Here is a 27,806-nt window from a genome sequence, read left to right as displayed (position 1 = left end):
ACTGGATCATGTGGGGAAAGGTTAATGGCAGGGCAAAGGAAGAAGTTCTCAGTGTGTTAAGCCTTGAAATAATTGATCATAAATTATGGATTTGCACACTGGCTTTTACAAAAGAAATAATTATTAGGGGTCAGCATTCTTCTTAATGAACATACATAGTGTCAATTGATACAAAAGCAATTATTGAATACATTGACAGAGACTCTTCCTTTAATTGGTACAATATGCAAAATACAAAGCTTCTATTTTATTAATAATTTTTCAACACAGAGATAGTCTAAATAAGCAGTTTCCAATCCTCCTCAAAGAAATTGGGCTATTACACAAGCCTCATATCTAAACATCAGTGTGACAGAAAGCCATTCTCTCCTCTGCATCTCTTGTATCTTCCCATGCTGGGCTCAAATTTGGAATTGCACTTTTGTTACCCCTTGACTGCACACAAAATCCTCATGCCAGCTCAGGATTTACCTTCTTTTGCTTTCTGTAATGAAATACTAAAATATGTATAATCCAGAGAAAATCTGGCAGCTGGTGAGCAAAACACACTTGAACTCTTCCTGAACTGCCATTTGACCAATGCTTATTCAAGAAATCATTCTGAAGTCATGCTACTATGACTATAAAAAGCAAATATGCATTGCAAAAAATAATTTACAATAATTTACTAACAAAAAGGCAGTGGGGAATGCAGTATTCTTTTATGAAACTCCTGTTTTTTCTTTACACAGTTTCTCTCAATTATTGATATCATATAGATACCCCATCTCCAGGGGTTTTTTTAAATCTCTTTCATATATCCCACATTCTAGTAACTCCTAGCAACCATAAGGCATTGTTGTACATGGGAGATCAAATTTTAACATACTGAATTTGTGATAGCATAACAAAGTTAACCACAAATGTGGATGAATTTCTCATTAAAACTGTTGTAATTATAATGGCATGAGAAAATATTTCCTGACCAGAGGTCTATAGACACTGAGGAGATCTCTAAATTATGGTACAACTTTACTGAGTGCAGATAATCAAAATGATTCTCATCTCTGCATTAAAAAAACCAAAATGAAACAAAACAAAATGAAATGAAACAAAACAAAACAAAACAAAACAAAACAAAACAAAACAAACTCAGTCTGTTGTGGAAAAACACTGGCAAATTTTTCCAGACCAGTCTCCCCTCTAGGAGTGTTGAGTACCCAGTGAGTATTCTGTCAAGCAGTGGAAAAACAGGTCTTGGAGATTCTGTCTGTATAGACTATTGACAGGTTGAAGCTTCAAAATGTGGCAATTTCCATCCTATACAATAGAGCTGGCAGAAACTTGAAGCTTAGGAGCTTTCATGACCAGGCTCCTTGGCTGGTACAAGCATGCATCACTCCACTGGCTACTTTGGGAGAGATGACTCTGCTGACATTGTATGTCACACTGGAAAGTGATGAAGGGCTCAATGAAGTTTTTGAGAAACTTGACAAAATCTCTTAACAAAGGATATCAATGGCTGAATTTGCCTTTTCCCAAGTATTTTCTGGTGGGTGACCTGCCTGTTCACTCTGCATCAAGCACAGACTCTCTACATGATTTTTCCAGCAGTGTTTCCTAGCCACTCTATGAAATCCTAGTGTCTCTCTTCTGGAAGCTCCCCACATTCTTTACAGGGCACACTGTGCTGAGAGGCAGCCTTACACACCCCATTTTCCATCATTTTGTTGATTTGCATTTCAATGTCCACATCATTACAAATGCGCTTTCTTTCACAAGTGCCTATCTTTTGTGTATTTTTCACAATTTTGATGAGTTTGTCTGAAGCTATGGGAAGGCATAATGCCACAACAGCAGTAAACAGATTGGAACCACTGTAGATGCACTGCTACTTCCATCTATCATCTTTATTGCTTTTTCAGCTGCCAAAGTGCTCTGCAAATGGTGGCTGGAACTCTGTTCAGCAGACTTCACTTCCCTCAGTGGGAATTGTTTTCCAGAGCCATATAACAATTACTAATGACTACTAGCCTTTAAAGTAGTCCCTACTTCAGCTGCAACAGTGGTGCTGCTGTATATTGTGCTATTTTAATAAAAATAAACCCAAACTGAATACCAGGGTTTGAAAGCAAGTGACCATTACTCTTCATAAATGTAAATGGAGGAAAATACATGCCAAAGTAATATATCTCCATGGGCTTCCATAGCTTAAGTGGGGGGGAAGAGAGAAGTTGATTCAGCTCACCTAATTTTGGCAATCCAGAATTTGGCATGTTCTCTAAGAATGTCATAGGCCATAGAAGGAAGCAAACACTTTCACAAGGAAACTCATTCCAAAACTGGTGTCTAAATTAAGTGGGATGATTTGTCCTCTAGAGGTGTCTGTTTCTCCAATGACTAGAATTAGATAATGAGCTTTAAACTAGGCACTCCACTTGGCAAGAGCTAAAATTGTAGAACCAAATGGCTGATACCATCAGCAGTCCTGACAGTGATACCACAGTGATATCAGACTGATCCAAAACCATGACCTGCTCCTACCCCAAGAAGGCTACATGGCCAAAGCACACCCATCCTTTAAGAGCTGCTGCAGGAGTTCATGTGTGCAACCTCAAGAAATCACTGCCACATTTGGACCTTAATTCTTCAAAAGGGAAGAAGCAGCAGCACAACTGTAGCTTCTTCATAAAGAGCTGATGTGTTACAAGCACAGTCCCTGCTAGAAGAAGAAAGGAATGGGAAGGCATATTTGCTGAGCAAGCAAGATGTGGAGAGGGGTATCTCCATGCACTTGGACATGTGCAGAATTAACCTAAGTCGCATATGCAATATCCTTCTTCATAAAATTGAGACCATGGGGGAACCACCCTATCCATGGTATACTTGTATACTTCCTTCCCCTAATTTAGAAGTACCCTGACCCTCCTCTAGTCTGTTTTACTGCACCTAAAAAAGAAATCTAAACAAACTCTTTTAAATATTCAACTTCCCTTTTCACAACACTGTCAATATCCCAGCAAAAGTTGCTACTGCATGGCAGCACCCACACTGCTGTGCTTTAGAGAAAACTCTGACCTTGCAACTGCTGTCAAATGTGACCAATAAAAATGGGCTTGGACACCTGCAAATCCCAGGGCCTCTGTGCATGGGGCAATGCTTTTCTGCTTCATGAAGCAAACCCCTCTTGTTCTGAGAAATGAAAACTGCACATTAGAAGAATATTCACTGTAGGCTGTGGGCTGCTAATAAAGAAGGAATAAAAGAGAAGAAAAGTATTCTCTAGTTTTCTGTCTATGCACTTTGCTTGAAAGATGGAAAACTGAGGAAATTAAATGTTTTACCTTTATGGTAAAATGCTTCTTCTTGGGTGGATGCCAGACAGTGGTGGTTGAATGAATGAATGCCCGCAGAGGTGTTAAGGATGTCACAAGCACATATGCTTTGATGATTACAGAAAAGTCCTGAGCTTTAAGGACATCCTTGTGGTCTGATGTTGATACTTGATTCCTGGGAAGTAATAAAAAATATGTAGCATTAATACAGTTCTTTTGTAAATGAGCTATAAGAAAATAATGAAATAGTGAAATTAATGGAAATAGGAAATTAGTCCTTTTTCTCCCAAGTTATGCAATACAGTAGGTTAAATCAAGTAGGCTGGAACAAAGCTTTACAACAAGTAGTTTTACTGATTTCAGCATTTTTAACTCTTAGTTTCCAAACACGGGAAGCAACTATATTTGGAGGGAGTAATGTTTGAGAATACATATGGGTAACTGCACTGTGGGAATAATTAAGCATTACAAATCCAGGCTATTCAGAGTAAATGATTAAATCAAGATTAAATTAAACACTAAAGAAATCCAATCATGTTAAATAACAGAAATGCATAGTGAAGGTACTCTATTTAATGCTGATTTGTAGTGAATTCAGAAGAACATCCCCACCCAACCCTATGGTAAAGACTGCACTATTGTTAGCCCTTTTTTCTGTAATAAAGGAACAGAAACATGTGGTGCTGCATACTTCCCCTAATGAAAGCCATATACAATCATTCCAAATATTATGAAAGACTAGGATACCTAGAAATAACCTATAACAAATCAGTTAAACCTAAGAATTCTGCAAGCAACTTTGTTTAAAAAGTGATGCAGCTCTCTAAAAACTGGCCTACAGCTTCCTTAGTGCACACAGTCAGCCATAGAAAAAGAATAGAAAAAAAGCAAACCCAAGAAAAAAACCCTGTCATTTAAAAGCTCATTACTTGGGGAAATATGAGCTACACTTGTGCATATTCACAATGTGCATATTCACATTAATAATCTGTCTGTTAAAATATCTGAGAATCAATTTACCTCATAGAAAATTCAATGGGAAGATGACTATAGAAATTATGGGTCTCCAAGACTGATTACTGGTAAAAGACAAGGGGCTCTTCTTCCATTTCTGTGTAATTTTTGGCAATATGTGGCCTTTCCAGACCTCAATTTTGTTATCTGTTAAGTAAGTCTAACAACATCTATCTTAAAGAGAAATTTTTCTCCCCTCTGCAGAATAGCAGATCCTCAGAACATAAAATTTGTGAAATAGTGTGATGTAGCAAACAGCACTTGATAACAGACAAATTATCAAGTACTTCTTGGTTCTTCACCTTAAGGGGGGATCTCTGTGCAAAGGACTACATATGTGTGTCTGTGGTAGGGGCAAAGCAGGGATTGGAGCAGGAAAAAGCTCAGCCACCATGAGACCTAAAGGTTCAGGGGTGTCTCTGGGTCTGTATTTATTTGTCGAGGTGTTTCAATGCCTCAAGACTCAGATGTTTATACCCAAAACATGTGCAAACTTGGCTAATACAGAAAGAAACATTCTGCAAGTATGAGATGCAATACATCCAAGTGCAGAATACAGAAAGAAACATTCTGCAAGTATAAGATGCAATACATCCAAGTGCTCCATCTGCTGTGGTCTCCTCTTTTGCTGCATTCTGTGTCCTTGACTCCCAAATAACTTCAAGCTGAAGCACTGGCAGTTTCTGAGGGTGGGTCATCATTAACTTACAGCTTTGTGCTCATGCTCTGCTTCCACCAGCGCTGCAGATGGGAGGCACGTGCCTGCTCAGTGACTGCGCCGCCCTGGGACACATTTCGTGTGGTGCTGGCCCTTGACAGTCCAGGCTGGCCAGAACAGTCTGGGGTCACAAGTGGGAGCTGCAGGTCTGAAAAAGTACCAGGGGGATGAGAAGGAAGTCAGCAGAGCATTGAAATCAGGGGTGGTCTCCTGCTGCTAAGGATTAAACTATAAAACACAACAGAGAAAAGCTACCAACATCAGATGAAAATGTACAATAACAAATGCTGAGACAATAAATATTTTTGGATCTGCTTCACCCCAACCAAGCACCCCCTTCCAGCTGCAAGCTGCAGCATGAAAGGCTTAGCTGCCACTCCCACTTCAGAGGCAAGTGCAGCAATACTGCATACAAAAAGCATCCCCTTTTTCCTTCTTACAAAAACCTGAAACACTTGATTTCCAAATATAGAATAGCAAAAGTTGCTTCCTCATGGAGCACTAATTACAATTAATTGGGATAAGAAATCTCTTTGAATAAGGACCAAGGGACTTTGCTACTGTAATAACATAGATCAGTAAATAAGCTCACATCCTTGTTTCTGTGTTCACCACTAAGGCTACAATTTGCAGGTACTGAAACCTTTGGGAGTCTTAGTTCTGCCACCAAACACAGTGGGAGCAGGATTGATGTACCACAGTTCTCAGGCTTATTGAGGCATGTGACTATTAATAGTAATCAAAATATTGTGATGTGAGATCAGTCAAGGGGTGGCATGTATTTTCTGCTTTTACTGTGCTTGATAAAAAGGCACAAAGCCCTTATGTTGTGCCATTATTTCATGTAGGGTAGTATTTATTAATTCTAACATACCTCACATTTCAAGTTCTTAAGTAATGGTCAGGAAAAATCAAGCTGTTCAAATTATTCCCAAACCTTATTGCTTTTCTTTTTATTGACATACTACATTGTGCTATGGTATGAATTTATTTGTAGAGCTTCTTTTCTAAAGCATGCACTCTCAACCTTGGTACATGAAATGAAAAATAAAACTGAAGCTGCGTTCCTGGTGATGAGCTGTAAATAGACATTTAAAGAAAAAACCTATTCATCTACTCATTTTCCTATTAAAATGTGATTGTCTGTATTTATTGGCTGTTCATCAGATCAGCTCAGCTCAACCTTCCAGTCTCAACTGGGATCTAGAATTAATCTGGTCCTCTGCCTTACATGCACCATTCAGCAGGATTAAAAAATAATCAAAACCAGGCAGTTATTTAAAAAAGCACGTCATGCTCAAATGATATCCACACTGACATCTTTCTGTTGTGTTATGCATTACAACTGATTGGAACTTTGCAAGTGACTACCTGGTTTTTGATGCACAGTGACAAAAGCAGACTGCTCTGCCTACTTGACTGTGTAGGGACTACAGGAGGAAGACAGTAAACTCTCATTAAGTAATTTATTTAGCAGACTTATTTCTGAATATGTATAGGAATCAGAACTGCAAAATCAAGTTGTATTTTTTCCCATATCTGACTTGATGTAAAGACAAAAGGGCATTTTAGTATGGCAATTTCTACCCTGTAGATAGACAATGGCATCTCACCATGGTAATTAGCAATGGTTCCATGTGACTACTCCTATGCATCACTTTAGCCATTTAAAAGAAAGTAAACATTTTACTGAAAATAACAACATGGCAGAGAAGGGCTGTACAGGTCATTACTCAATGACAAGTGTTTTTTCCTTTTAAAAACGTGTTTCTAATTGTGTTGCTAAAACAACAAGTAACAACTCACAAGACAGAGATTGCAAATAATGAGATGAGGTTTCTGTACCTGTATTCATCCCTCTTAAATTAGAGTTTTAGCTGTTTCAGGGAAAGAAAAAAGATTAGTTTGACATTAATTCATTTGTTACAATGCAGTGGACCATTTCCTGGAGCTGGATATACCAAATTAAAACAAGTGTGTAGGGAGAGATGAAAAACAAAACTTTTCTCCAAGTCTCAACCTACAGGGTAGAAGATCCTTAGCATTGCCCTAAGTCATTGCAAAATGCCTCAACTTAAAAAAAATAAAAAACCAAATAAACCCCAACCAGACTCCCTCCCTAAAAAACCCCAAACAAAACCAACAACAACAAAAAACCAAAACAATAAAAAACCCACAAACAAACAAAAAAAATCAGCTGCCATGTCTTAAGAAAGAGAAGGTTAAACAAACTTCAGAGTGCTGATGATCAGCATTGAAAACTAAAAAAGGGCAACGCTCATGCTCTTTTACAGAGCGTGTTTGTATGGTGCCTTACATCCCTTTATTGGTTTTGTGCTGGCATTCCCCTGGGAGACAGCCCATCACACGGGGCTCTAAGAGGTGAGACTGTCACCAGGTGCTCACTCCTTTGAGATGCCTCAGAGCACTTCCACCATCAGGCAGAGTCAAGAGGGAGTGACAGTCCCTCACTTTGGTAAATCTACTCCTCGTGATCAATGAACACAATTACCATAATAATAAAGAGACATCAGTAGCGCTGAACTGAGCACACTCAGCTGCATCAGTTCTCATGGCAACTCTTCACCTGCTCCTGCACTCAAAAGCAGTAACAGTGTTTATTAGAGCTGTGTATTTGTTAATCAACTTTATCATCAATGAAAATTAGCCTGCAGTGCCTTTACTGTTTGCAGTAATTGCCATGTTTTTCCATCTTGAAATCACTCTACAAGCTGTTGTTAATTAAGCAGTCCTCTTGAAGTCAGTAAACAACATCAACATTTTATAATGAAAGAGGTGAAGCAGGCTCAGTGGTTGAGGTGTCAGGCACCTTGGAAAATCAAGTTAGAAAGAGTCCCAGCATCCTAATACCATGTCCAGACTACATCCCCTATTTCAAAAATCCAAATCTTATTATTTGTAATTTGTAAACAATAATTTTTGTAGTGGAGTCTAAAGAGCAAAGAAAAAAAACAAAAGAAGATAATTTTTCTTTTTACAGTGGCTATGCAGGAATGGAAATGTTACACAAAGTGCTGTTTTTCCTGAGGGCAACTACAGGCTTTGCCACAAGTACTTTTTGCTGCTGACATTTTTGATGCTCCAGTGTAAAGTAAGGACCCATGGCTGGATCTATGACCTGCTTTCACTTTGAAAAAAACAGAACTTAATTTCCTTGAAATTCTGGCTTGAAGAAGGTTTCTGATGCTGACATCTCTGGAATGGTACCACTGAAAATACCAACAACACCACTTTACCTCTTCCTAGGGTGTTCAACATGAGGCCATGCTGATGAGTAAGGAGGCCACTTCATGTTCTCACCTGAATTCACACAATAACCACAGCAGTATGTAAAACACAGACCTGAGGTATAAGAACAGCTGCATGGTACATGCAAAGAGGAGGCATAAAATCCACCAAAGCAAGTCAACACCTCTAGATCAAAAAAATGGAGCAGCTCTGTCACACACACTGGTGGCAGACACTATTCTGTCAACTGCAATCTCTCAAGGTACAGCAGTCAAACAGATCAGCTGACAGTGACAACTGATACCTAAAGCAGCAGCCTCACTGACATCTAATGAGGCCTTTCAAGTTTTTTACACAGCCATGACTTCTTGCTCCTTCTCCCCCACCTCTGGCTCACAAGTTATTTACTTGTCTTTGGCTCAGAGTTCTGAAGTGTAACAAGAGATTCAACACATACAGAATAAAGAATAGCTGATTTACGTGTGGCTGAGCAAAATGTTTACCAATAGCTAGAAGTACATTTGGACAAATTAAGAATTCCTGGAGCAAAGCCAGGCTGCAGCCACCTGGACTGGTTGCAAATGTAAAATGTAAACCTGAAACACTTAGGTTAACACAAACATCTGGTGATCTGCAAAGGCAAGGAATTCAGCAGGAGAATACTCTACTGGTTGAACTAAGTAATGATTGATTGAAAGAAAAGGAAACAGAAGATGAATGAGAGCATATCTTCTTCTTTATCTTTCCTTCTATAGTATCCTTTGATGTTACAAGGAAGGTTATGATGTGGGTTTTAAAATTAATTTCTTACTTTGTACAAGATCAAATAGACTATTTTTATGCACTTCAAACATGGAGCAAGGAATAATTAAGACTATTGTCTGTGAGAAAAAGGTCATTTTGTTTCTCAAGTGCCCATCAACTGTCAGATCTGTTACAAACATTGCAGGAACAATTAAGTCACCCTGGGAGCTCCTGGTTGTTTAATGAAGCACAAAGCTAGAGATGGAATGAAATGCAACTGAAGTGCTGTGCTTTTTTCTAAGCCCAGCACATTGTTGATATCTTCCATAAAATGAAATTATAAACTCAGCACATTTGTACTTGCAAGTACAAATTGCTTTTCTTTTTATCAGGAAAAGCATTGCTTTAGAATCTTAGAGTACATTGATGCCTGAAACTGTACAGCAGCCTTTCCATCTGCCTTATGGATGTCATCCTAGATTTTCATAGTGGTAGTCTCTTTCTAGCAGGAGCCTCAATTCTCTGACATGAAAAAAAAAAAAAAAAAAGGCACCTCATGACATTTGTCAGCAGTTTCTACAGTACAATATTCAGGAACTACTGATAACAGGTCCCCTCTGTCAGCCTTGCAGGTTTGCATTCCAACAGGGCACCTCAGTGAGCCAGAAGAACTCCACATTGCATTCTGTTCTAGATCATCCAATTTCCTTATTAGTGTGGGCTGCTGGAGCACAAACAGCTTATCTGTGATACAGACCAGGCAACTTGTATTGCTACAACTGGTCCTCTTCTAGAATTTACAGCTGGGCAATTTTCCAGCCTCTGTAGGTAGAAAAGGTGTGTTTAACAGCTGAAAAGATTGCTCCACGTCAGGAGATGCCTAAAAAGCTTTCACAGATTCTTAGGCAGACTTCTGAGTTCTCCAGGACAAGGAATTTTGATCAAAATAAAGCCTAGTAACCTTTGGCTCAAGCAGGTACAGCAACCCACTCTAAGCTGCATAACTGTGAAAGCAATGAGCATTGAAAATTAATTTTTTTTCAATTTTTCAGTGTTGATTTTGGAGTATAGATGATTTCACTTGAACTACTGCCACTACATGCCTTGAGACTTGTCACAGAAAGCAGATTATTCCATTCAATTGCCTCCTGCTACCCATTTGATTTTTGGATTAAAAGATTGAAACAAAGGCTAGTAATTTACTATGGCTTACACATTATGCCCTGAGGTTTCTAAAGAAATAAAGAGAACCTTTAGCACTCAGTTTTATGACCTATGCATTTAGAAAAGTGTGGCTGGGAAACTCAAAGTAGATGATGAATATTTGAAGGAAACTAGAAACACTAGGGGCAATCCTGGTCCCTAGTAAAGTCCTGGAAAAATCTGAATTGAGTTCACTGGAATTTGGTTTCTTGCTTGAAACTTAATATGTGATAGTCTTGATATGCATTTTGAGATTTATTTGTGATGTCAACATTGATGCAAGTCCAATATCCTGCCTACTGCTGACTACTGATTCAGCTGCCCTTAAGAGCTTTTCACATTAAAAAAATGCAGTGATCCCACCCCCTGTAATATACTTAATCTCAAAGCAACACACTCTGTATATTAAGGATGGAGAAATGTCAAACTATTTGTCATTTCTGGAAGTTTAAACTATCCTAAATAGGTTTAGTATTAAAAACAAAACAATTTTGTAGTAAAACAGATCTAGAGGTAAATTAATTTAAGCTGTGGGTTGAAATGCACTGAAATTCATTGTGAAGTTTCAAAATTAAAAAGATAAAATTATAACAGTACATTTGTACTACAAATGTACATTTGTACATTTGCTACATTTGTACAATGCTGTTTGTTTTTTCCTTTTAGAAACATCAGCAAATACTTCAGCTTCAGTTTAGATTAATCACTTATCATGTTTTTGGCCTCTCTGTTTTGGCAGGTGCACGAAAAACAGTATTTACAGTATTAAGTATAGTGTTTGTGTCTTCATTCCTAAAGCATCCTAAGAGTTAAAGATAGAGGCGGGGGGCTTTTTTCCAGTATTTTTCAGAAGGGCTGCTTCTTCTGTGTGCACCCTTCATACTAGAACTTAATTACACAGATAAGCCATAAAACTTTGAAAAAAGCAACTCAGTGAAAATGGTGGCTGAGTGTTGCATGATTAGAGTCACAATTCTGTACTGGTGACAGGATAGATTATAGAAGAGTATAGGCCAAGTAATTAACTTAACTTAGCTGCTTTACTTCTTTTCAAACTACTAATATTTGCTGTTATGTTGCTGCTCTTATGTAGCTGAGATTTGACACTGCTGTAAAACCAATGAAATTCCTGCCCCACATAGTTTATAATCTAATTAACTGGAAAAAATCAGGTGCTGGTTTTATTGGCCACTCTTGAGGCTCTTATTAACTTCAGTAGCAGAAAGGTAATAGGCACAAACCTGATCAAAACTGGTGTGCAAGTATTTGTAAGGGCCAAAAGAAATGCATCCCCCTATAAAAAAGTCAAGTTCCTGTCTCAGAGATGTTGCATTGTTACAACAGAAAATAAATTTGATCTATAACTTCTCTCTTCCACAGGTGCCTTCACTGAGTTTGCTTCCTACCCCCGGGTCATAACCTTTCATGTGGACTCCAGAGTAACCCAAGGGCACTGGGGATAGGCAGCAGGAGAAGAAAGCACAGGGTTAGCACCAGACCATAAACACATCACAGAGTGGGATGTGTCACACAGCTGGACTATCTTGGCTCTCCCTCCCATACAATTTCATTAGGCTCATGCCTATCCCAAGACCTTCTGTGTGGTTAATGCTGCTGGCCAGCCCAGAAAGAGAACATGGGAGCACACAAGGCTGGCAGACACTCATAAAGTCTCTACACTAGGGACACTAATAAACAGAAACACAGAAGGAAGGCATATGACAGAAGTATTAGTTTAAAAAAGGATCAGTGATTTGCACAGGTAGAGAAGCTAGGCATGGCACGGGCTGGGCACTGGAAGTGATGAAATGAGAGAAATGCTTACATGGAAAGACAGACTAGTGTGGATTCCTTAGGGAATGGGGAAATTAGGGAGGCAATGCTATAAGTAGTTCCTCTACTTTCCAAGGCAAAACCTGTCAAATATAGTATTTGTTGTGCATGCATCAGGATACCTTCCCTGTGTTCTATACTGAATCTGGGCAATTCTGCTCACATTGTGGACTTTAGTCCTCTCCATCTGTTGGCTGGGAGTAGTTCCAGGAGGCAGCCAAGCCCAGTTCTAAAGCCACATACATTGAATTACCAGGTATGAATACCTGAAATCTGTTTGACAGTCATTCTCCAGCCTCAGAGAGCTTCCAGGTCTGGGTCATTTGCACTAAAATTTAATTCCAGATCCCTACAGCTACTGCAACTTTTGCTGACCTGAGCAGTAAATGCCAGGAGCCTTCCTTGGTTCTCCATTAGTTATACCAGAACCTTCTCAAGGCCTAAGTCCCATATAGTGAGCAGACATCAGGCACTTGAGTAAAAACTGGGCCAATTGCCCTGCAAAAACAGAAGTTCAAACAATCCTCTCAGACTGCAGCAAGGACTCTTCTATGTTGAATTCTAAGATTTGTTACTCTTCTAATGTCTCATCACAAATCCACTGCCACAAATCCACATGCCCATCTTCCAGCAACCCTGGAAGATGGTAATCCCCTGGTAATCCAATTTATCCACACACACACCATGTATTTTTTAACCTTTTTTCTCTTCTACTTTTCTTCCAGACTAATTTTCTTAACTTTTCTCTCTTCCCAGCTTCTTTCCCAAAAAAGCAGTCATCATTGGTATATGCATTATTTCCCCCCACCCCACAGAGATAGTAGAAGCAAAATGAAATGTCAGACTGACAAGAACACTTTCCATTAAAGAGAAAGAGCAAAGAAACAAGCACTGGCCTGGTATTTTGTTGAAATAATTTTCTTTCCTATACAACAGGGGTATGAGAATGGTCATGCTGTCTTAAATACAAAGCCTAGAAGTTTAAGAGTTGCACAACAACAAATAAAATAACATCAAAAAAACCCAAACCACTTTACCACTGCTTATCAACATAAACACTGTCATTGCCACAGTAAATCCTGTATACCATTTTCTCAGCCTTGCTGCCTGATGTTTCTTTTTACAGCTTACTATGTCTTTAATTAGAGAACATAATTCTTTGTGTTTTAACTTTTACAGGAAATTGTTTGGCTCCTCGAAGACTGACTAAATGACAGTAATAACAAACGAACTGATCCTCTGTAACAGGAATTGCAGAGAAACGCTGTTGACTCAAACACACAGGAGTGAAAATATATAACTGATTTGAAAAGAACAAACTGTTCTGTGGAGGAAATACTGATGAGAATTGTTCTTTCTGTGAATAATTTTTAAATTGAGGATCAAAAAAATCCTCCTAATTTTCAACTCCGCTGTTGTTGGAAAGAGAGATCTGTTGGAGAATGCAAGCAAAAGAAAGTGGAAAGAGCTGGCCTTATCAGATGAATGGAAGGGGGAGTCTCTGAAGTCTCACCTCTGGACTTGTTTGCTCTAACTTATGCTTTTTTGTCCACTGAACCTGAAATCAAATTCTTTACCCTTCTGATTATAATTTCACCTTTTCTGGATGAGTTCCACTCATTCTAAATTACAGGTTACATCCAGTGATACTGAATGGGATTAATTCATGGTTTGAAACCAAGGTGTGGTCTAGATAGAGATGACTCCAGTGCGTACCACAGTTTAAATTCACATTCCTGCCAGGAGCTGTTGTACAATTGTTTTACTTCCCTTCTTAAATATGTTATCCCAGAGGTGCAACCACCATTGTTAATGGGCTTGGCCTTGGCCAGCACCAAATCCATCTTGAAGCTGACTGGCATTGGCTCTGCTGGACTTCAGGGAAGCTTCTGGCAGCTTCTCACAAAAGCCACTCCTGTGCACCCCCCGCTACCAAAAGCTTGCCACGTAAACTCCAGTACAGGAGAAAACACTGAATGGCTTAATAAAAGGGTCACATACAAAGTGGCTTGTACCATGTTTATGGGCAGCAGTGAAAATGCACATATTTTAAAGAGAAAGCTCTGTGTGTAGTAAGTACCTCTTTTGTTTGTGGTTTTGTGGTAGTAAAATCATAAAAACACTGCAATTGGCCTTTCTTCAAGCAGCAGGGTGAACCAATGTTTTTGAAGGCAATCTGTTACAACATGAGCAGGGCCTACCAATTTCTCTAGGCAGTGGTGAGACATAATTGGGGAGCAAATATCTACAAAGACTAATTTAACACTCCTATTTTAAATACATAATTTAAGATAAAACGAAGTAGCATTTGTAGGTATCTCTCTCTCTCCACTGACTTAAATGGAAGACTAGAATACTGCTTTCAGAAGACACATACTTCTAAATGGCTAAATGAGATGCAATGAATCCTTTCCTTCTGTGTTAAATTTAGCATAGATATAAAAAAGGGGAAAAGATAAGGAAGTTTAAGTAGACCTAATACAGTGCACAACAGTTTTTTTTTTTTCCAGTTTCTATTCAAACATAGATTTTACCCATGGTAAATTAGAATTCTTTGGAAATTTGCCCATAACCTTTAAACTTTTCTGGTTGATGATCTTAATACACAATAAAGGCTTTTTATCAGTAAATTATGTCTGGACAGGAACCAAGCTCTGACTCCTTCTCCTTCTCCATGCCACAACATTTTTGTAAAGCTGAACAAACATATTACACGAAACCCAGGGCACAGAAGTGTAAATACCAGTATGCTATATTAACACAAACCAGTCCAAAAATAAGACACTTATAGCCAAATTATTTCTGCAATATGCAACAGCTGAAAAATGCAATGTCTTTACCTGGAAAGATACTGTAAAATTGTAATCTATATTTTAGTGTGTTTAAAATGGATTATCAGTCTTTTATTTTTTCCCTCTATGCATTCATGACTAAAAGTAAAATAGAATTGTAAGTTGACAGTCTCATTTCAAAAACTTCCTACGACAACTATTAAAAGATCATCATCACATAAGCATATTTGAAGAAATCAGATTACCTGAAAAGGCTTCTGCTATCTGGCATAATCCCTCTTTTCTGCAAAGAAAATGCTGGATTTCTGGAAGTAGGTTTACCTGTATGTAAAAAGAGAAGCTTTAATGATTTAATTCAAAAAGTGCTCTTTTTTCTTCAATGGAAAATGCCTTCAATGGGTTTGTGTTTAATTTATCAGAGACACCTCATGTGCAAAACTCCCATCAGTGTCAAGAGGAAATGATGACTTTGCCCTCCCTGCAATGTCAGAATAATGAAGTTAAGGTGTGGACTCTTCCTCCGTGTTCATAGCAATGCAAAGTTTTAGGCCTATCTCTCTGCCTCTGGCTGCTGAGTGTTGACCCTTCCCTGTCCCCTTTTCAGTCTCTGCAGCTTCTCTGTTCTGTGCAGTTACCAACCACAGTCTCTCCCTGCCTGCAAACACCCTGTGCCTCTGGAATTGCTGTGCTTGGGATCAGTAGTGAGCTAATGTAGCTCCATCACAGGCAGGCTCTGCAGCAAAACACTGTGCTGCACTTTGGCATGGACATGCCAGCAGCAAGCAATCTTAGTTCAATATTTAAAGTTTTCCAGAGGAATGGGCCATCTGGTTTAAGTCCCTGCTCTGCTGCAGACTTCCTGAGAGAACTTGGACAATTCCTTTGATCACCTTGTGTCTCAGTTATTCATGTGTGACACATCTGGACATTGCAGCATGCTGTCAGGATTATTATATTGCACAGCATTCAAGGCTCAGATATGGTAATATAGGCAGAATGAAAAAAAAGCAGTTTGCAGAAGCCTGGGGTGCTTTATTATCTGAGTATATTCAAAGCGTGTATATTTCTAGCAAACTATAACTGCCATAAAAAATTCACTTTGCAGACACTTTGATATGTATCCTGTCCCAGGGAACCCCAGTGTACACGCTCAAAGCTCTGACTTTGTGGACATCAGAGGATTTTTTTATCACCAGAGGCACCTTTTAAAAGCAGCTCCATTTCTCTCAGACCCTCAAGCTGGAGTCAATAATTTAGAGTCTTGCCATTATTATTATTTTAAGTATTTTTTACTTAAAATATGAGTCAAACTGGATCTGTAGCTTGGTTACATTTTATCAAAGATTTCAGTTTACATCACTCATGTATTTTTATCAACAGGTCAGGTATTTACTAGAAATTACATATCTAAGTAACCTAAACTATGCCCACAACATGCACAAGTGAGAAAAAACCAAAAAGCAATCCTGAAAATACCACGATAATTGGTTCTACTGTTGCTTTGGACCATGAGGAAGAAGGTTGCAATGCCAGAGCAAAGAACTCCCTTGAAGGCCTTGGTCCAGATTACACATTATCAATTGTAGGAGCACTGTCACTGTTTGGAGAAGTGCCTAAATTATGTTTACAAAGGAGGAATTACATTAGGTGAAACTCAGTGGTGATATAAGATATGAAGCCTAAATTAATCCATCTCTATCTTCTGTCTATACTCTCATCCTGAAATATTGCATGCATTTTCTAATTGTTTCTCACCATTTCTAAATTCTCTTTTCCAATAGGGAAAATTGCTTAAATAATTTCCCTTGTAGATACTTTTGCAGCCAGACATGCAGGTTGAGGGTGGCCAAGAATGCAAAAGTTCAAGCTAAAGAAGAGAAAAGGAAAACTTGACACTGAGTTGTAACAATTTTCAGTATTTATACTGAAATACTTACAACAAACTACCATACTATGTTCAAATGAGAAATTGCTTTTGATAACTGGGTATGGTATAAGGAATGCAATGTTGGTACCTGACAAGTATTTCTCAGTAAATAGAAAACATGAAAAAACTTCATTTTTGCTAAAACATGTTGCTGCAGTATAAAATAAACATTTGATACTTTTCTTTTTATGAGTGAGGGCTGAAAATCTGGGCTATCCTGTCCTTACATTCCCACAAAGGATAACATAATAATCTCATACCTTCTGGAAAAGCTCTAGATTATGCAAATCTTCTGTTTGAAAGCAGCCAGTACCACCATTTTTTCTGGAAGATAAGCAGATGAAAAGATCCCAAGGGTTCATACCACCTATCCAGAAAGAAAATAAGCACTTTGAGAAAGAAGATATCATGCAATTCTTATTCGCATAAAAAATACTTAAGAGTGATATTCTGAAGAACAGCAAACTGTTGGAGAGCTAATTACATGAGGAGCTGCAGGTGGCAGAAGGATAAAAGACATATCTGCTACCACAGTTCAAGATCTGGAATTATATTTAGATGTTTCACAGTGGGCATTCCCTGATATATCTGCCTACTGATGTCCAAATCCTGCTGCTTGACCTGTTTAACATTCAGAAATTTAAAAGTTTGGTAACATGATGCTGCTTTGAGTTGTTCTTTTTTTTTTTTTTCTGAACTCCTCAACATGCATGCTTATAACATGTATCCAGTACATGCAATGCGAGCCTCTGAGGGGTTTCTTTAATGACAAGTAAATTTTACAGGAAGCATTACCCTTCATGCCATTGCAAGCAGCAGGAATTTTGGTGCAGTGGATTCCTAGATATTAAACACCAGGCTGCCAGAGCTAGAACTGGTGTACAAGTGGGAATTAGACTGCAAGCTTCCGAGCTAATGTGATGCTTCCTTCCTGGGGCAAAGCTGACCCGAAGACACAAACAGGCCTTGAACTTGCTCATATCTCAGCATGTGATATGGTGTGGAAATGCCACTGTTGCTTCAAATAACCTTGGTCACATGGTCATTTGTTTTCTTCTGTATACGGCCTTTGTTATCTGGACCAGGTAGAGGGGGTGGTGGCAGCTCACAACAGAATTATGACATCTGTTGAGGACACAATGAATATGTTCAGTAAAGGGTAAATTACTTCATTGACAGGAAGATAATCAGTAATAACGAACTTACAAACAGAAAGGGCAGTCAGAAAAGCAGTACAGCATCCAAGGGTACAGAATCAGGTCACAAAGCTCTCTGGAAAATAGCTATTTCAGGGACTGGTTGGCTCTTTTCCCCAGAGTTGGGAAGATTACATGTATTTTATTCCATTTTGTGCTATCCATCTGTGATACCTTCTTAATTTTATTAGATTACCCCCTTAATTTTGTCCCACAGATGGCCTGCAGAGGTATTTATTTTATTTATTTCCTTTGTTTCTTTCTCCAGAATGTATTTTTTTCCTGTCCCAATCATGATTACAAATGTCAAGCAAGGTAAAAATTCCACTTAAGGAGATTTAACACTCAATTTATGTTAAGTACAGTAATGAACTGATTGTGTAGAATGGATCCAGGACTATGAAAGTAACTATCACTTTTTTATGTTTATAAGCAGTGTGACAAAGCTGAAGAGATCAATTTTCAGTTACACTGCATTTATTACTGTAACAAGTCCTTCAATTTCACATTATGAGAACCAGTATTATGGCATAAAAGTAATTAGGGTATATGAAATTTAGGCAAGACAGATTCACTACATGCTTCTTTGGGAAAGAAACAACAAAAAAAACCCTGCAGGTAGATAAAAATGTCACAGATAGCAAACAAACAAAACATTAAAGAAATGTACAAGCAAATACCTCACTTTAGTGCAAAAGTCTGGCAGTGCTAACAATCTACTCAATGACCTCACCAGCTATGTAATTATCAGATAAGCAAGATGTTATGCCTCTGACTAGTAAACACCTTTGAATAAATCATTATAATTACACATAAATCACAATGCCTAGTTTGTGCAAATTGGAAGAGAGCTGGAGGGAACTCCATTTCTCAGAAGCAGTTCATTTCCTTCCCTTGTTTATTATGACACATCCTGCCCTGGGAAGAACTTGATCCCTGACTCCAGAGGATATGCAAAACTGTGTATTTGCCTTTAGGATACATCAGAGTGATCAATATGAAGGCACCTAAGAGAAGAAAAGGAAAATGTACCCTCAGATCTGGTGTGCTTCTGAGCCAGTGCCCAGGAAGTAAAATAGTTCAGGAGAGCTTGAATGCCTGCCATTACTTGTGCTTTCTATTCAGAGTCATTAAAACTCGAGCCAGTTATTTCAGTACAGAACAATCAGAACTGAAACATGTCTATTTATAGAAGTCAGGAGACTTCCTATTAGAAAAACAGTGTACACCTAGTGCTGTCTCTCAGATTCAGAGTGACAGAGCAGTGTGACTCCTACTTAAATGTATTGATATATTCCTCATAATCTATACCTGAAAAAAACATTATTGGAAAACAAGAACAAGAGTCATTGGTTACAACAGCTATTTAGTTCTAGAACAGGCTCCTCTAGGAATCCATCTTGCCTCAAATTTGCCCATGTCACTCCTTACAGAGCTTAACCTTTTGTGGAAAATGAACATCTATGATCAGGAAACCAACAGTCTGTCTTCTTCTGCACATTTAATAATAGAAGAACTATATCTCAGGAAAAAAAATGCTACTGTGATTCGTATTCCAACAACATCACATGGGCTATGCAAAGGAGCAAAGATCCCTTTCACAGAATTTACTGTTAAATAAATTAAAGCTAGATACATGTGAGCTAAAACATTCTACAATAAAGGACAAAGAACAAAGGCGGCATTAATAAAAAACACCATCTGCATGGAAGGACTCGTGTTTCAAAATGTTTCTAGAGATTTTATTAAGAAGCTTTAGTAAAGTCAATAATATTCCATTTTCATTGTACACAGTTTTGCTGCTTTCCTTCAGACTTCAGACCAGAAGCAGGCTTTTACAGGACATTTGAGGGGGAAGGTTAAAAACAATGCTTCATATCTGAAAAATTTAATTACTAGCAATTTGCATGAAGCTTTTCCCACAGAATGAACTTTGTCTCCAGTTATGGAAATCCTGTTTGCTTTATCCAGAAAACAGGAGCTCAGCACACAGGAGCTGTAGATCAGTTAGATAACATCAAATCACACCTCATGGAGATACTCTCTACTCCTTGCATTATTTTGCACTTGGACAAGTAAAAGAGCGGTAACGATGAGAATATGCAATTGCATGTTCATCTGCTCTTTGAATATCTTTTCAAATCAAGATAGTTTAGTTCAGTCTGTTAATTAAGGCCTTGCATACACAAGGAATGCTCATCTGCAGAATTATATCTAACTATGCAGGCAAAGTGAGCTTTAGATGGACACATGCTGGCAGCATGAAGCTTTTATTCACCTTTCTTTTGCCAGCTCTGAGCCTCTCCTCTCCTGCAGTCTTTGTAGCCCTCATTCAGTCCCATCTCAAAAAGTTTTGTACCTGCAATGTGTATCTCATGTTTACTTAAGAATATCAACCCAAGTTTCTACTTCTATTAGTAGAAGTGCAGCATAATTTGATTGAAATCTGATGTGATCAGCTTTTATTCTGAATGAGTCAAAGAACATGCTATTCAATTCAGAGAGCAATAACTTCCAACTGAATTTTGATGTTAAATACAAATTCAAATTTTCAATGAGATAGCACTGTTTTCATTGGCTTTGACACTGATTTGTCATTTGAAATAATTGAAATAGCTAATGTGGAAAAATAATTTAAAAGATAACAGTCTAGGGAGAAAAGCAAACATGCTTTTTAGCAGCAGAGGAAATAGCAATGCAGACACCAATAAAAACATTTAGCTTTTTCTGTATAATATTCTGCAGAGAGTTTTTGTCTTCTGATATATTAGACCAAAGTTAACAGAAACCAAATGAAAACTGTAGGATTTAATGTGATTTCAGATAAAAGTCAAGAATTTCTGAAGGTGATTTCTCAAGTAAAGTAATTTTATTCCAGGTTTTGAAATGATCGCATTCTCCCCATGAGCTATGGCATTTTGCAGGAAAACTGTTGGATGCATAGAACTCTGTAATTTTAATCTCTCAGGTGTATATTATTTAATTTAATCAAATTAATAAGTTAATGTCATTACTATAGGCTGAAATTTAATTTTGCAGTATTAAGGCTTCCATCCTGAGATTTGAAATGAAAAAACTTGGAAAATCAAATAAAATTTTCATCTTTCATGTTTATCTTGCTGTATTTCATTCATTCTGGGAAATAAAAAAGAAAAAAAAGCCACTTGTATTTGTTTTTATTTTAATCTCAAGTGAATTTGCAGTTTTGCATTTGCTCACACCACTACCTTGAAATTAATCAGTTTATGAGCACTAGAAGAAAAGAAGACAACAAGAAACAGCCAGCATTTGTCAAGAGCATATTACATAAAAGTAGTCTCCTTTCTTCTGACAGAGAAGTATCAGAAATCAGAGTAACCGATTTAGTGAACAAAGCAAATATTAGCAATGAAACAATTTGACTTTACTAAGTCTTTAGCCATTGCTTCCACATAACATACCTCTGAGGTGATTGCACAGCTATTTGAAAAAATGAAGTCTAACCCCCTATCAAAGTGGATCCTTCTTGGAGCAGAACCTCAAAAGGTACTCCACTGTACATTCAGTTATGATCAAAATTTTCAGTAACAAATTGCATAATGGAATAATAACTGCATTTATAAATAGCAAGTGATACCAAGATGGAAAGAAGCATAAGGACTTTGTAAAGCATGGTCAGAATTCAAAATAATTCTGATAATTGGTCCAAATTCAACCCAAGCAAATTCAAAACAAGTTAAAAGTGCCATAGTTCATAAGATGAAATCAAATCAAGAGGTACAATTTGCCATAGAGCACTACTGCAGAGAAGGAGCAAATTTATAAACTGCATATGAACTAACAATACAATATTGTTGCTAAAGGAAAAAACCAAAACAACCAACAAAGCAAATATATATAACTTTTCAGCTGTTGGCAAGTATTTATTGATGCTGAAAGAGTTGAATCCACTCCCTTAAAATTTCAGTTTTAATTTATTCCATGCCAATTCCCCACAGAATTCTAAATAATAGCCCTGCAGATATCAACAATTGTAACCAATCCTGTTTATGGGGATTACAGTGATAACAATGATCAGGGGTTAATCCTTCTGCTTCATTTTGTGTCAGTCATATCTTTCCAGTAACACTGTTCCCCGGTTTCAGTAGAGGGTTAGAAAAAGAAGATAGATTGTGGAAGACCTCATACAGGGGCTGACTTGGATGGAGTCAGTCCTTTGTCTAGCAACTCACACAGTGATCATTTTTTGATTTGTAAACCAGTTTACAACACACCACTGTTTGAACTGAGTGTCAGTGCCTTCTTGGTGCCTCACGCTGACCTGCAGCAGGGAGGCTGGAAGGGAACACAGCCAGGACAGCCGACCCCAACTGGCCAAAAGGATGCTCCATCCCATATGATGCTGCGCTCAACAACAAAAGCTGGGAGAAGAAGGAAGAAGGGAGCAGGGAGTGGGGGAAGACACATCCATTCAGAGAGCTGGCATTTGTCTGCCCTACTAACCCGCTTGGTTCCATCCATTACAAAGCTCCTGTCCTGGTACAGCTGAAACCTGTCTGCTCACAGGAACTGGTGAATTAATTCCTTGCTTTGCTTTGCTTGCAGACACAGCTTTTGCATCTCCTGTTAAACTGTCTATCTCAATTCATGACTTTTCTTTAGATTAATGCAAGTTTTAGCTTCATGAGTCATGAGTCCTCATAGTATTCATGGGGGAAAAAAAAAGTCAACCTCCTCTGCTCCTGAATGGTAAGGGAGGGAGCACAGATTGTACCAAGTGGGGTGAGGAAGCACGTTTTTATGGAAGTAGTGTTTGTGCACGAATCCTACTTCACACTGGACAGAGGAATGTGTTGGACTTCAACCCTGCCATGCAGTCAATTTATGAGAGCCAAGAGTTTGCTAGCCAGGAGTTTAAAGTGGAAGCACAAACAGATGTCTGAAAGACAGAACTTCTGCCTCTCTGACTGCCTCTGGACTCTAGGCTGAATTTTATGCTCTTCAGCCTCTCAGCAAGCAGCAGCATCAGGCAGGCTGTGTGACAGGGTATGGGGATGTGGGAATTCTACACCTCTAATGATCTGAGCTTCACAGATAGCACTCCAGGGGCAAATATCCTTTGAAGCCTATTTCTGGTTACAGCAGATTGGCTGTCTTGTTGTGCAAATATCAAAATGCCACTTGTTTGACTGAATAGTTTTTCTTTCTTAATGACATGTCCTATTGCAAGTTTTTGATATCTCTACTTCATTTGTAACACTTTCCCTACAGGAATGTCTCACACCTAGGTGTTTGGGAATTTTCTCCTAAAAGCAGTAGTTATTGGAAGCATTTTAATTTCTCTTTTGGTGTGGCCCTCGAGGGTCATGAGCTATTACCGATATGGAATCACTATGACAACAATGAAGAAACAATCACTCCACATGAGTGATAGCACAGGACAAGATAGTGACGTTTCTCACATTATTCTGAACTGTTCTGGAAAGCAGCTACTCACCTGCCTTTATGCAAATCTTTCACTGTTTCAGAGTGTGTTCAGACTGACTTTACTGTGCCATAACACACAGCCCCATAACCACCAGCTTAGCTGGACAAATTAGGCTAAAATCTATTGTCACATTAATTGCAGTCGAGTACTTTAAATGTAAAAAAATACTCTACACTTTGATTGATGCTGAGATGGTTGGACACAGTCAATTCATTCACAAAATAGTTTGTGCAGTTGCTGTGTGGCTGCCAGGGAAAAGGCTGAAGGAATCCTGAGGACAGTCACTACTCACTCCCCTTGAGGATGATCAGGATTTTTTTTTGGCTCAACCACTCCCCAACTAAGAGGGTTTGAAGTGTCAAGGGAAGCATTCTTTGTAGAGGAGAGGCTGGTGTGAACCAAATGGAATCAGTTTAATTTCAAGGACAGCTCATCTATCCCTGAACAGCTTAGCACAAAACGTTGCCCTGTGCTCAAGAATTAATGCACAGTCACATCTGAGTTCAGAAGTCAGGCAGAGAAATAGGCATTTGAAGTTGTTTGCAGTGCCTCTCATAAAAACAGAGTAATGCTTGACTATCCTGTATCTATTCTGCAAGTGCTGTGGAGGGATATTGGGTCTAACTGCAAATGGAGAGGCATAATGCTTCCACTCTTGCCTGAAAGAATTATTTTATTACTGCTTATTTATATCAGAGACTAGTTTCAAGCCTGCTTTCCTTGTCAATTAAAGGCAAATTTCAAAAGTAAAAAAATTAGCCTTATAAGCCAAGAGCTACCTGTTTCTATCAAAAATACTCTCGAACATGTAAAGATATTTTAGTTTCTCCACCTGGTCTCAAACTCTAAAACTGCCTTAAGAGTTAGCTACCAAGTTAAAGAGTTACCATCTTCCTTACTGGAACAATTGATCATACAAGGTAGATGACTTTCTCTAAAAGAAGCAGAAGAAATCTATTGCAGGCATAACTAAAAGAATGGAGAACAGACAGGACAATCCTTTCTCCATTAACATCAAAATCTATGCAATAGATTAACAATCCTTTCTTCAATCAGTAAATTACCACACTATAGCAGACAACAAAAAAAGAAATTTCAGACCTGCAGCAAACGTTTTAAAGTTGGGTTTTCAATTTGCAGATAACTGTCAGTAAGATAACCAAAGGTAGCAAAAAAAATTAAATTGCAGTATTATTAAACTATATCCATATACTTTTCTGTGCAACCACAGAATAGGCAGAATACTGGAAATAAAAGTGCATTCAAAAATTACATTAGTCTGACATAGAGAGAAGAATACTGCAGTATTGCAAGGCAGGTGCATTAGATGGTTCTCAGTCTATCTAGAAAAGACTGTCAGGCTAAGAATAATTCTCCTCTGAGTTGTATTACAGACTGCAACTCCAACAACCTATAGGTTTTATCACGGCATAACCTGTCAAGGTACGAAAATATGCTGTCAAAATACTTTCTGAGCTCTAGGAGAGTTCAACAGCAAATAAAAGGAAAATATGCAGTTCTGACCCAATGACAAACACATTGGGGCAATTCAAACACTCAAGCCTGTTATTCCACTTCTGTGCTTACACACTATGATTTGGATTAATATTCAGATTACTTTGGTATGTTCTACACACATGGGTATTTTGTGCACAGCAAGCCTCAGTGAAACTAAAAGATCCTAATAATCTAATAGTATGCTCCTAATAATCCAATATTGTATGTTCTTCTTGTATGCAATCAAAAATAACTTACAACCCCAACTGCTCCCAAATGCTGGAATTCTTACTTTATATGTATTTAATACACAACATAAGCCACGACAGTCCAAGCTGCCATACATGTTTCTCACCCACACACTGTGGGACTTAGACCTAACCTTCATTTGGATGGAAGTACTTGGTACCTAATTAAAGCACGGATGTCGCAGATCCACCAAAGCTCAGCTAAATCCATCTGTGTAGGTGTTTTCTTACCTTCTGTGAAGGTACAGAAGGAAACTGCCTGGCAAAAAAGACAGCTGACAGATTGAGAAATATTAGAAAGAGGCTACTGAGAGTAGATTGGCATGAAGAACCAGGTGAAATCTGGAAGGAGATAATGTGCATGTGGGAAGAGGGGTCATGCAGCTGAAACATGCAGGGACCAGGCTGCACAATGGAGCCCAGAGGAACTGCAGCAGGTGGGAGAATTCAAATAGCACCCTGCTCCAGCTGCTCCCAGGGACACTGCAGGAAGGGGATCTGCCCACAAAATACTCTTCTCTCTCATGCACAGGCACATACACACTAAGGAGCACAGAGGCACAATGCTGGGTGGGGTAACCCAGTAACCCTGTCAGAGAGACACAAGCCCCTGCCCTGGTACTCCCAAGATGTCCCTGGGGAGACTCCACCACAGTGCAGGACATGATGAGTGAACAGGAGCCCCAAAGCACCTTGGGGACCTTGTGGAAGCACATTTTAACTTGGATGAGTGTGTACATAGAACTTAACAAGTGGTACTGAGGCGCCTTCCCCACTAGACTATTGCAAAACCTGCAGATCCTACATTTATAAGGAAAAGTCTGGGCTGTTAGAAAGAAACATGCAACAAACAGAAAGAGCTGGTGGCTGGAAAGAAGATTCAATCTGAAAGTAGTTCCTAGGGAGGAGGAGCTCTTCCCAAGGAACCAAATTGCCAGCTTGTGATTTCTTTCCATCCTGCATTTCACCCCAACATTTCTACCACTCCCACTCTTTGCAACAGAACATCAGGTACCTGAGCTGAGAAGCCCTCTGAATGATGGCACTAATGAGAATTCATACCTTAAAAGGTAGAAACAGAGCTAGAGCTGAGAAAACAGCCTCTTCCCTTCTGTGGATATACAGCAGCCTCAGGATTAGCAGCTAAGGAGTAAATGGGTTTATTTGTCTTAATGTCCGGTCTCATTCTAATTACAATGAATGAGAATGCCAATTACAATGTTAAAATAATGATGTTTGATCACATATGCAAGAAACAAAACCCCATATTTTAAGATCCAAATCACAGACCTTGATCACTACAGTTAGAGCACTCAGGCACCTATACTTATCTTTGTTAATGTGCCAGGTTCTGTAATATCCAGAAGACACTTACTGAACACTTACTGAAACAATACTGAAAAAAAGAAGCTTGGGAATAAGGGCAATGGCTAAAATAAACAGTGTCAGGACACAGGATCAACCACTGGCCTGCAATCATCTACTGTGTTTGTTTTCCTCTCCCTGGGTGGCCATGCAATGTCCCAGGAGACAGCCTAAGGCAGTGACAGTTCCTAAAACTCAGCGAGAAGCAGGCCACCCTCAGTCAGGGAAAACAGTTTAGATACATGGACATGAGCCATACTGTGTCACTTGTCCTTAGAACCAGGGAATTGACCCATTTGATTTATGAGTTAGACAAAACTGCAGAAGACAGTGATGCAATAATTAAATCATGCCTAATCTAAGGGTTTCCAGCTGCACTTCACAGATACTGTTTTCAGTGTATCACACCATTCTGCCTTTCACTTCTACTCACCAGGTACGCCATGGGGTAGTGGAAGTCCATGACAGATATATGGACTGCCATGTAGAGCATCCATAAAACAGGGACTCTAAAGGAGACCTTAAAATTATCTCTGCAAACATTTTAAAGAAATGTAGGGTCAGACCTCACTTTTGAAGATCAACAGATATCCTCATATTGTTAGATTTGCAAAGAAAAAATATTGTATATCATATGTGCCATGGAGTTGGGTAAAGGAAGAAGAAAACCTGATGCTTTCTCCTACTTCACATATCTTCACTTCTACCCTTAGAGCTTTTTTTAAAGCCCTAACACTACATTCCAAGGGAAAATAGGGCTAACATGTCAAGCTCTACTTATTTAAAGTCCATGACTTCAGTCTCATCTTTATAGAAAATTACCTCAATTATTTTTTGTTGAAGAATGACTTCTAGACAGGCTCCACTAATACTTGGCCTCACTGTGGCTGTGAAACCTGAGGTGAGAAAGGTTTTTTATACCCTTGCTAAAGCCAAATGGGAAAAAAATATTTAAATGCCTAATTCCCCTTTAGACAGAAAAATGATTCTTGATTTGCTCCAAAATAGCTATATCTTGTTCTTATTTTGCCTATCAGCCTGTTGAACATTATTTTGGTATGCTGATATGTTTTCTATTTTGCCTATTGCAGAAAAAAAATGTTGTGAACTGGTTTTCTTCCAAATAAACAAAAATGATCTGGTCTTATTTCTCCATTTTACACCAAAAATCCTTCTTCAATAAACAGATCAACTGAGCTGTATTCTCTCAGACCTAAAATAACTGTGGTTCTGCCAGAT

At 38.6% G+C, this 27,806-nt stretch overlaps 1 protein-coding gene across 1 annotated transcript in view; it reads right to left on the bottom strand.

Moving 5' to 3' along the window:
• Positions 1-27,806, bottom strand: part of CPED1 (cadherin like and PC-esterase domain containing 1) — a 141,235-nt gene that overhangs the window by 90,453 nt on the left and 22,976 nt on the right. Inside the window, exons 4-7 of the mRNA XM_058022857.1 lie at positions 17,055-17,161; positions 15,113-15,188; positions 5,038-5,194; positions 3,324-3,489 (exon numbers count right to left, since the gene is read on the bottom strand). Of these exons, the coding sequence (XP_057878840.1) occupies positions 3,324-3,489; positions 5,038-5,194; positions 15,113-15,188; positions 17,055-17,161 (506 nt within the window). The remainder of the gene's footprint in view (positions 1-3,323; positions 3,490-5,037; positions 5,195-15,112; positions 15,189-17,054; positions 17,162-27,806) is intronic.

Source organism: Melospiza georgiana, chromosome 4, assembly GCF_028018845.1.
Source record: "Melospiza georgiana isolate bMelGeo1 chromosome 4, bMelGeo1.pri, whole genome shotgun sequence".
NCBI classification, from domain to species: Eukaryota; Metazoa; Chordata; class Aves; order Passeriformes; family Passerellidae; genus Melospiza; species Melospiza georgiana.
The sequence above is the reverse complement of the archived record's forward strand: the minus strand, read 5'-3'. Positions and strand labels throughout refer to the sequence as shown.